Source organism: Brassica rapa, chromosome A09 (genome assembly GCF_000309985.2).
Source record: "Brassica rapa cultivar Chiifu-401-42 chromosome A09, CAAS_Brap_v3.01, whole genome shotgun sequence".
NCBI lineage: Eukaryota > Viridiplantae > Streptophyta > Magnoliopsida > Brassicales > Brassicaceae > Brassica > Brassica rapa.
Window position 1 is genome coordinate 26,163,161 of NC_024803.2, and position 10,876 is coordinate 26,174,036.

General features: G+C 35.4%; 2 protein-coding genes across 2 annotated transcripts; both read right to left on the minus strand.

Annotated features, from left to right (window-relative positions):
- Window positions 1-1,018: 1,018 nt before the first annotated feature.
- LOC103840230 (AP-4 complex subunit epsilon) lies at window positions 1,019-5,637 on the minus strand. Its single transcript, XM_009116721.3, has 10 exons — window positions 4,599-5,637; window positions 4,307-4,522; window positions 4,127-4,237; window positions 3,828-4,025; window positions 3,619-3,750; window positions 3,330-3,386; window positions 3,134-3,250; window positions 2,719-2,796; window positions 2,492-2,635; window positions 1,019-2,409 (listed from the first exon to the last, which is right to left on the minus strand). Exons 1-10 carry the CDS (start codon window positions 5,385-5,387, stop codon window positions 1,435-1,437), a joined length of 2,817 nt encoding a protein of 938 aa, XP_009114969.2. The 5' UTR covers window positions 5,388-5,637; the 3' UTR covers window positions 1,019-1,434.
- Window positions 5,638-6,172: 535 nt separating this feature from the next.
- LOC117127788 lies at window positions 6,173-7,811 on the minus strand. Its single transcript, XM_033278454.1, has 2 exons — window positions 6,739-7,811; window positions 6,173-6,380 (listed from the first exon to the last, which is right to left on the minus strand). Exons 1-2 carry the CDS (start codon window positions 7,809-7,811, stop codon window positions 6,173-6,175), a joined length of 1,281 nt encoding a protein of 426 aa, XP_033134345.1.
- Window positions 7,812-10,876: the final 3,065 nt, after the last annotated feature.

A 10,876-nucleotide genomic window follows, 5' to 3' on the forward strand; every position in this document is an offset into this window, starting at 1 on the left:
TAAAAAAATTATTTCGGATAGGACCGAGTTGCCGTCTAGGCAGGGGCCTAGGCACCGCCTAGACCGATTTTTAGAACCTTTTAAATATTACCATCGTTAGGTTAGATTTTAGGATAAGTTATTTTTAATATTAAGGTTGTAATCGTATAAAATATATTGTATAGTATATTTTAAAATTTTCACTTAGAAACAAGTTGTGTCCAACTTTGTGATTCTGTTTTAATAAAATTGATTTCAGTATAGTTGATAAGGAGTGGTTGTATCATTGTTCTAGAAAAGAATTTGAGCGGGGATATTAAAACTTTTGAGCTAAACTGCATAAGTGCATAGGGTGATATTTTTTTTAATTCCTCCAATAGTCTTGCTTGATTTTTTAGGTTAATCTTCATTCTTTGAGAATTTTAGTGTAGTTAAAATTTTAATGATTTCTTCAAATTGGTCTAATAAACCCAAGGAAACAACATTATAATTTTTCAATGAATGAAATGAGAAGTAAATATTTTTTAAAGCTAAATTTGATACATTTTTCTGTCTTCATACTCAAGTAGAATTTTAGAGTACATATCCATACCGATTAATAACAACAGAAAAGAAACTCAATTTCTTTAGTGAGGATTCTTTGTCAGACCATACAACGATGCCGACTCTGCTGGACCCTCCTTACATCAACCAAGGTAATTTTGTTTTCTTCAAGTATTTTTGAATATTTTTAATGGATATTTAAATGATAAATATATATTCAGTTATGTTAATTTTATATATAATTAGTATTTTTTATATATTCGGCCCATTCCATTCTGATTCGGTTTAGTTATTTCAGATAGGAACCATTTAAGTATTTGAAGATTACAGTCCGGTTTTGATCTGGAGAATTTTGGTTCGATTTCGGTTTCGGTTTGGTTATAGTTTTCTTTTGTCCAGGCCTATATATATATATGGTTTGTAAGATTTTTTATTACTCTATTTATAAGGTTTTTGTCTAAAACCGAATTATCATTAACCCCATTTAGCAGTCATCTGTAAGAAGAAAAATATTGGTACACTAAAATCTTTATTCTGAAACGAAGTATATACTTTATAAGAAAAATAAAACGCCTCTAAGAAATAAAAAAGACAATACAAATGTTCTATAGACACAACAAGAGAAGCTCAAACTCAACAGCCGTACGGTAACCATTCACTGATACCAAAATAAAAAGAGAAACCATTGAAACACACAAAAAAAAACCTCGAAACGTGACTTACCTCTCTCTTTGTGTGTTTGTAAACTGAAAGTTTCTATTGAGAAGAAACATAGGTACAACAAAAAGCTGTTCTTGAATCAGAAACATTACTAATCCCCAAACTCCACAGCGCATTACCAAATATGAGAAGGTGGCCATGTTGTTGATGATGATATGAGTCAATGGATGGTTTGGTCGGAGAATGGTTCTGCTAGCCGAGGAGATCTTTGAATAGTGTAGGGTTCTGACTTGTTGGGTTCACACCCATTTGTCTAACAAGAGCATCTTTCTCGAGAGCTTCCTGTGAGTTTGGTCCTTTTGAGGTTTGGGATTGATATGTGCCTGGGTTCCCTTTGGAGCTATCAGACAGTTCTGATAAGAGAGAGTCAACACTTGTGGTTGTGGTCACAGGCGCTGCATCTGAGTATAGTACTCCCATCACATCGGTTGAACCACCATCTTGGCTCGAAGAATCCATAAGCCCTTCCAACTCTTTAAAAGGATCCGTTGCTGTTACACTTGTAGCAGTTGGCTCGCCAAAGTCGAGCAAGTCTGGTGGCGGCTGAACAGGGATTGGATTTTCCTTGGGGGGTTTGCTAGCTGTTCCTTTTGCTGGCTTGTGTCCACCAGAAGATGACTTCCTATCAGATCTTGACGATGATGATCCACCAAACAAGGATGCAGCGAGTCTCTGTTTCTCAGGATAAATTTCGGGTTTCTTTGATTCATAACTGCTTCGAGGTTTTAAGCTAGATGAGCCAACTCCAACATCCGGGTGACTACTGGTACCATTTGCTGCTTGCGGAGGAGTAGAAGAAGCGGATGTGGACGACTGATAGCTGGGTCTACCCCATTTTTGTTTAACTCCATCGAGTCGCAGCTTGATTTCTGATGACTCTCGTTCAGACACGGAAGAAGTTGAAATTGGCTGGTGTGCCTCGCTGTAATAAGAAGGCTCGGGTAATGGAACAAGCTCGGTCGAAGCTTGTGTTCGCAATGATGATGGCTTTGGACGTTCATAGGCTTCAAATCTAAGAGCATGAGATGGAACCTCATGATGATCTTGGGAATGGTAATCAGTTGTTTCCAGCATACCAGAGCGCTCTCTCTCAGATATATAAGGTTGCGCTCCACTCTCAATAGCTTGTTGGATGTAGCCATTGAGAAATGAAAGATCTTTATCAACCTAAATTCAGGAAAAAAAAAAGAATGACTGTGAGATTCAGGAAATTCACGTTACAAGGGAATGCATGAAGAGAAAAGGTTACCTCGATGTCTTCGCAACTAGCATCTAAAGGTAGTATACTCTCCACAGCACGGGCATCTAGAGCAAGGAGAGCCTGAAGTTCATATGCACGTTGCTGCAGATCTGTTGAATGTGAAGCAAGTAGCTCCTCGATCAAAGATTGGCACTGCATTAATAAACTAATCAGTCCATGACAAAAGCATGCTATAGATTGTGTTTTCGATTCCAGAAACGTCTAAAGATACAGACCTCTGGCAAAACATCCACCTTTCTCCCAGATGCAATTTCAAATGCATAAATCTTCATCAGTGCAGAAACAGCATATCCCTTCAAAAAAAAAACAGAAAACAATTACCATTTTTCAAGCAGTAAAAATGGACCTGCGGTTGGATGTAATATCATCACCTCATATGTACAATTTACTAGTAAAGAACCTTGATCAGACATCTATAAATAAGAAAGTTGTTGATTTATTACACTGACGAGTTAGCATGCAATGGGTTAGTCACATATGCATTGCATTCAGTCTTCACTATGTTGTCCCTATGAAGCTAACATGAACGGAGATCTCAAATAGAACTCGAGTCGTACAACAAGCTACAGGATAAACAACTAAGAAGGCAAAAGGTTTCTAGATGCATCATATTGAATGTTGCCGAGCTACCTTGACAGTTTCATCACTTGAGTATGCATCAGCCACATCGCACAGCTTTCCACTAATATAGGAGGCAGAATACTTCCCGTCAGCTGTGCCATATTCTCCCAACACCCAAGAAATGACCTGGATATTAAACCCAAAATCAACAAGCATAATTTGATGTGCAAAAAGGTAAGTGGAGAGGTCAGAAAACAAAATCAACCTGAAGAAACAGGGATGGGAGCTTTGGCTCGCTCATAATCTGCAAGTACGATTCTACCTGCATCGAGAAAAGTACATTCATAAGCACAACACAAAAACAGAGTATCTAAACCAATGAAACAAAACCGGGAAGTAAGACAGATGATCAGAGTTACTCCTAACTTAAGTATTACCATTTGAGATATCAACTCATTTATGTTAAAAAGGAGACCATATATCACCAAAAACTAGAACAACCAATCTCTTTGCACACGAAAGCAGAGCGAACACAAAGGGAATGAACAACATACAGCTGATAATCTAAGCTTGCTGTCTGCATCGTCATCGTCCTCTCCGAATCCTTCAGCAATCAAACGCATCAGATTATGTGCCACCTTAATATTTACCAGATCTCCTGCATGCTCGAAAACTTTGTTCATGATCTGCATTATGGTAGATTTTCTGTCAACCAAAACAGAGTATATAAGTAGGCAGTGTCCAAGAGAGGTCGGCTTACTACCTGGATGAACCATTGATTGCTTGGAGCGAATTGTTCGGCCAACTCAACACAACGAGATGCTATCTCAGTTTTGTAATGATTGTCATTGATACTAATCATGTAATCAATCATTCGGTCTACAATCACTTCTACATTAGAGGACTTGGTCATTTTGTACAACAATTCAAAAGTTTTCCTCTTTAGTGTATCATCTGGATCCTGTTGAAAGTAACCAACGAAAACATTAGGCAACCCAAAAAAAAACGACTGCTGAAATGACAAACAAAAAACTAAACGGAGTTTCCTTTATAGTTGCTCACCTCCAAACAATCTATCACAGCAAGTTGGTGCTGCTCAGCAATGTCAGGGCTTATTTTTATCAATCGACCAAGACCATCAATCCCCATGTATTTCAGATTGTGACTATCACTCTACAAATAGTTACCACAGGATTTAGGTACAATCATAAGTGTATAAACTCACAAGTCAGAAAGACCAACCTTCAAAAACTTGGAGATAGCATCAGCAGCAGCTTCTAACAGTTTGGGGCTTGGAATTATACAAGAGATAGAGCGAATACACTCATAAAGGATGGCATTTCCTATATTGGTAGAAGAATCACACTTTTTGAACAAATCCCCAAGCACCATATACATAATTTCACTCGCACTCTTATCACCACTACCCAGCAGAGCCATAATCTTCAGCAACTTGATCTAAAAGACATAAAGTGACAAACTTGATGTCAGCAATTGCAAAAGTTAAGCGACAACAGACTTACAAAGCCAAAACCTGGATGAAGGGAGCAGGCATTTGATGGTAGTCGTAACTCTTTGGCAAGCGTCTCTCAGTGACCTGTTTGAGAATGCTGACGAAACTACTGACTAAATCCTTGTAGGAAGCAACATCTTCAGTAATGAGATCAAAGAGAGGACAAAGCGTCGCACCCATCACTCCCGGATCATTATCACAGAGCCTCTTTCTGAAATTGGAGATCAAATGCGAAACCGAAGAAGGAGACTTGCGATGAAACCTGTGCAAAGCCATGATGGCTTTCTTCCTCACAGCTTCCTTGTGGTGATTAAGCAAGTCAACCACCTGAGGCAAAACCGCCGGTATGGTCTCCTCATTGATCAGCCTGCATATCGCATTAAGGGCCGCGCAAACAACGAGGTAGTTATCGGACCTGAGATCTTTCTGAATGGTGTTGACGATGAGGATGATGAGATCGTGATCCTCGTTGAGAAAGAGCGTGACTGCTAAGTAACCGGTGCGCTTGAGGAGGAGATTGTCGTCGTGAGTCATCTTAACGGCGTGAATGTAGCCGAAGGAAGCGTCGTGGCCTAGCATCTCGATGTAGACGAGGCGTATGATGTACTCTTTCATCTTCCTCTTGGGGATGTCCGGCTCGAGGAGCTTCCGTTTGAGTATGTCGATCTCGCTGAGCACGATTCGATCTTCCTCGGCTTTGGATCGCGCCTCGCCGATTGATTTGACCAGATCGAGAAACTCCTTCGACTGACCAAACCCTCCTTGCGATCCCATCGCTAGCTCTCTCCCTATTGTCTTCAGCTGCTCCATCCGATTGATCGATTAACGACGAACGGAGATTGGATTTGGATTGGCGTTGTTCCGATCAGAGACCATGCGAAGTATCCTCCGACTTCTTTATGCGTGTTCGTTCCCGTGAGCGTTCGGCGATAAAATCAGATCTGGAAGGTGAAAAACGTGAAAGTGTCTTTTAGTAACTAAACAAAAAAAGAGAGAGAGAGTCTTGTCTTGTCGCCTTTAGCTCTAAAGACTATAGCCAAACCAGGTGGGGTGGTCATTTGATAGCTAAACCAACACGCGTGTGCATATGAGCTTCGAATACCAACAGCAAAATGTAGAAAGTGTTTCAATCGTCGGAGTTCCGGTTTAATCCAAAATGTAGAAATTTTTTATAATCAGTATTTTATATTTTTTTTTTTTTGTGCAAAAAAAAAAAAAAAAAATTGCTTTATTTTCTAATCAGTATTTTATATTAGTTATCGATTTATTTATACAAATACTTTATAATTATTCAGTTTGCTTTATTGTAAAATTTGTGTTTCCTACGTACTTTCTCTTATCTTCAAATACGTTAAATCCTCTATTGAAAAGCATATCAGGACAAGAACAATGCTTGTCTAAAGGCTTGGTTGGTTAGGCGAATGACAACTTGACTTCTTTTTTTCTTTTTTTTTTTTTTTGAATGTTAAATTTAATTCAAAAGAAAAATCTCTTATTACAACAAGTACAACCTATTTTAGATTTTCCAATTTGTAAAGAGATCTTCTACTCTTATCTTTCCCAAATTGCAACAATCAAAAAATGAATAAGAACTTCTATCTTGTGCTAAACCACTTTACCATTCCACCTTCATACTTCTTGTCACCCTTCCTTCTTATCACTGTAAACTTGTTTCTCATCTCTTTATCAATCCTCTTGGTAATAAACACTGCAGGAGCAGGCTTCTCTCCATGTCTTCTTCTATTTCTCTCCATCCAAATAGCATGTACTGCAGATTGAAACACATGCCTCACTATAAACAGGCTGAGATTATCCCATGTGGAATCAGTTGACAGTAACCCAATAAGATTATCCCACTCCGTCGTATACAGACTCCTCATCACCCCCCCTTACCAGTGTTTCCCAGATTTCCTTAGAGTAAGAACACTCAAAGAACAGATGCTTTCTCGTCTCTATTGGCTCATTACAGAACCCACAAGATACATCCACATTTAAATTCCAACTTCTCAAGCGATCACCAGTAGATAGTCTTCCATGAATCGCAGTCCAGAGAATAAAAGAATATCGAAGAGTTGCATGTTTAAACCACACAGCTTTGTGCCAGCCACATAACAAATGCTTCTCTCGCATTATATACCAAGTTTCTCTTGTAGAAAAAAACCTTTTGTATTTGCCATTTTCAGTTTTCCACAGTGAGACATCTTCCTCTTGAACCCAATTTGCTTTATAATGCTCGATTTCCATCTCTACTCTATTCAAGAGTGGGATGCGATGTTGTCTTCTTCTATGATTCCTACAAGCCGCAACCTTATCATTAGCGAGTATTTCCAAATCAATGTGACCTCTTCCACTTAAGACATCTTGCAGACAACCCAAAGAAGACCACTTTTCAAACCAGAAAGAAGCTTTATTACCATCCTTTACCTCCACCTTATAGAGCATTTTTGCAATATCCCGACATTTCAATATCTTCCGCCACATCCAAGTCCCAGACTGATTATTTTCCTTCACCATCCAAATAGACCCCTTCCTGATAAGATAGCTTTGAACCCAATTTACCCATAAAGAATGAGATGATAATATCCTCCAAATCAGTTTAATACAACCCACCAAATTCACTTCCTTTAACGGCCTAATCCCCAACCCACCTTCTTGCTTTGTCTTACAGATATCCTTCCAAGCAATCTTATTCTTCCTACCATTAAGTTCCGGACCAGACCAGAGGTATGCAGAGCAGATTCTCTCAATCTCCTTAATACAGCTACTGGGGAGTCTAAATGCAGCCATCCAAAAATTGGTTAGGCTCATTATGACTGATTGTAGCAATTGTGATCTTCCCGCGTAGGAAAGAAAACACCATGTCCATGAGCTTATTCTTCTCCTAATCTTCTCTATCAATGGCAAGTAATCATTGACAGTCATGCATTTAGTTAACAAAGGGAGTCCCAAATAACGTACCGGAAGTGTCCCTGATGCAAATTGAAACTGGTTTTGAACTTCCTCTCTCTTTTGAGCCATACCACCCGCCATGAATAAAATTGATTTCTCCATACTTATCTGCAACCCACTCATTCTATCAAATCTGTCAAAGACCTTTAGTATGCCTTCTATTGATTTTCCTGTGCCATCAGTAAACACCATTAAATCATCTGCAAAACATAGATGTGTGATGTCTATGTTTTTGCATTTCGGGTGATAACCAATCTCTCCTCTACCCGCAGCTTCATCAATCATTCTTGACAACACACTCATACATATGACGAAGAGGCATGGAGATAAAGAGCAACCCTGCCTAAGACCTCGCTTGCTCTGAAAATAGCCGGCCAACTCGCCATTAACTTGCACAGAGAAGGACGGCGATGTGATACACAAAGAGATCCACTGAATAAGATGTTTAATATTGAACGATTATAGATGTAATCCACCAACGATACTACTTATTTCACGTTTCATCAGAGTAAGGTAAATGAAAGTCTTAGAATGAGTAAATTTGACAGTTTTTCCTTTTTGATCATTAAAATCAAGTCAAAGAAAATTAACAAAATATTGAAGAAAACCATAATTTTTTTAAGAAATTAGGAAGAAAGATAAACTCGATAATAAATATCATCATCATCTACATATGTATATCATATCATTTTAATATTTTATTTTAATAATTTTAAAATATATAAAAAATAGTTTGAAATGAATGTTAGTTATTATCGTCTTGTATAATTTACATGCATTTAAAAAAAATGAATACAAAACTTTTATCGTTTTATACCATAAACCAAAATACAGTATGATTTATCTTAACTAACAGAATTAATATATTTAGCTAGATTAATATATTTATATTAAATTTAAAACTTCTGCTTAGAAAGATAAATTAACTTTAAATAAAATTAGTATATATAATAATATTAATTTAATAATATGGTATAGGTAACAGTCAATATAAATTAAATCAATGATACATAATTATTTATGTTTAAAATCTAATTATTTATTCAGATAAAATGATTTATTTGGTTTCTAAATGTAATAAAATATTAAATTAACGCTATTAAGTTATCTTCAACAATTATTAATGGAACTTAATTAGTTTATAAAAGTCTAATTTGATTTATATTGTAAATATATAAAATAGAAATATAAAATATGATATTAAAATTTTGCTTAAAGCATCTAAAAATGTTATGTTCAGATATTTGTGGATCGAGGTTCCTGAATTTTAATGGTTTTAACTTCTTGCTCCCTCTCTATCTTATCTTTTGGCGGGTATGTATGAATGTCTTTGAAGAACGCTTAAGTCGCTGATCTTGGTTCAATAAGTGTGGGTGGTTACTGTTTTGGGTCGTGACAAGAGTGGTTCTACTGGTTCTCATTTGAAGATTCAAATGGTCTTATTAGTGTTACGATATGGTGGAAGCTGATGGAAGTACCGAGCGTTGAGATTCCGTCAAATTGTTTCTTTGGTTCTTGGATAGAATCATAAAAGTTTCTTCAAATCCAGAAACAAGCTTCCTTAACTTTTTTATATCCGCAATTTGAAGATCAGAGCACTTTTCCCCAATGGTTGCTATCATCACGACGCCTACTTCAGTTTTCTCAGCGAGATTTGGGCTAAAGTTTTAGTACTTCATTTCATAATAACTCTAGTTTATTCTTATTATCGTAAATTGTAAATCGTCGAAGGATTGTGATCCTTGTTGTTTATGGCTATGGAAAGAATGTATTTTTGCTGATCCATATATATCAAAGGAGAAGCATTGTAATAAATGCATTCACACTATAATAGACACGTGGCAGTTTCACAATGATTTGATAATAAATATGTTAACGCATTCATACTATATTCATAAATGTGTTCACACTATGTACTTTGCAATTTTTTTTAATATAAAACTCACATACATGATTTTAATAAAACTCTCGATTTTTCGGTTTGAATAAAAATAGATAACGAATCAAAAGCCAAACTATATATATATATATATTATTTTTATTGTTTCGGATAAAGTTGAGCAAAATATTCATAAATTTTGATTCGATTCGTTATCCGTTTTGATTTGAACCAAAAAATCTGGATATAAATACGTAACTCTACGAAACAAATCAATTACTAAAATACAATATAAAAAAAAAAAGCAAATCACAAATACCAATACTTTTATGAACAGATATCTAATTCGATATGTTATATGCATATATATATGTAAAGAATTATATATATACGTTATATATATTATACTTTATATCAGTTTTACAATATTTTTATGAATTAAATTTATTATATTAGGTACTAGAATTTAAAAGGTTAAATAATGTTATTATTAAAATTTTCAATTATTTTTAAAATTTTATTTTATTTACGGATCAAATCGGATATTCTTTAAAATTCTAAGATATTTCGGATATCCGAGTCACCGAATATCTAGGTGGCTCAAGATCGAATCGACGCGAATACTTCCAAATACCCAGATATTGATCTGTACCCACCCCTCTTTACGGATACAATTTTATTTTCTTTATATGTAAAAAATGACTAATGTCAAGGCCTTTTTATTTTAAATTAATTTTAATTTTATCTTTCATGTATTGTTTTGAACAAAAATGCCATTTAATATTATTTAACAATATCTTTATTTATTTGTCAACTATTTTTATGTACTTTTTACATACACATACATGTGCACCTTGATGTGAGCACCTTGTAACTAAGTATTGACCACAACTGAAGTATCTAATTTTTTTTTTAAGCTGAAATATTTTTCTTAATGCTTCTTTCACTACAGGCCAAATTGTAGTGAAATGATTTATCTTGAAAGTTTTCTTTTATTTTTCTTAAAATATTATCTGTTTAGAAACTATTGGTTCGACATGACGGCTATCTAAAATTCATAACATGAAAATAAACAAATAATATTAATTTTGTTTTTACCGGAAAAAACCAAAAAATCAAAATTTTAACCAAATAAACTAAATGAATATTAATTTAAAATAATAGTTATATTTTAGAAGATTAAAAACAAAAACAAAAATTAAAACTGAACCAATATCTAGATTAAACAGATTTAGTATCTTTTATTAAAAATAACGAAACTAATAATTACATCTCGTGCAAGGCGCAGGTTATTACCTAGTTTTATGTAAAACATTTCATATGTTTATATAATCTAACTGATGACAAAAAAACATCTAAAAATGTTAGACTGGCATTGAGACAGAAATGTTAGACTGGCATCTCTAGCCCTAGACCAAATTCTTCTTCGTCTGTCTCTTCTAGAGGTTTCAGTTACAGTCCGCGACAAAGT

What these genes read in the sequence shown, in the direction of transcription:
- LOC103840230 (XM_009116721.3), bottom strand. Translation starts at nt 5,387, where the DNA reads ATGGAGCAGCTGAAGACAATAGGGAGAGAGCTAGCGATGGGATCGCAA. An exon ending in CTATCTCCAAGTTTTTGAAG is followed by an intron (nt 4,238 to 4,306) that starts GTTGGTCTTTCT and finishes AACTATTTGTAG; the next exon opens with AGTGATAGTCACAATCTGAA. An exon ending in GCAATCAATGGTTCATCCAG is followed by an intron (nt 3,751 to 3,827) that starts GTAGTAAGCCGA and finishes ACCATAATGCAG; the next exon opens with ATCATGAACAAAGTTTTCGA.
- LOC117127788 (XM_033278454.1), bottom strand. Translation starts at nt 7,811, where the DNA reads ATGATTGATGAAGCTGCGGGTAGAGGAGAGATTGGTTATCACCCGAAA. An exon ending in GAAAATGGCAAATACAAAAG is followed by an intron (nt 6,381 to 6,738) that starts GTTTTTTTCTAC and finishes GGATAATCTCAG; the next exon opens with CCTGTTTATAGTGAGGCATG.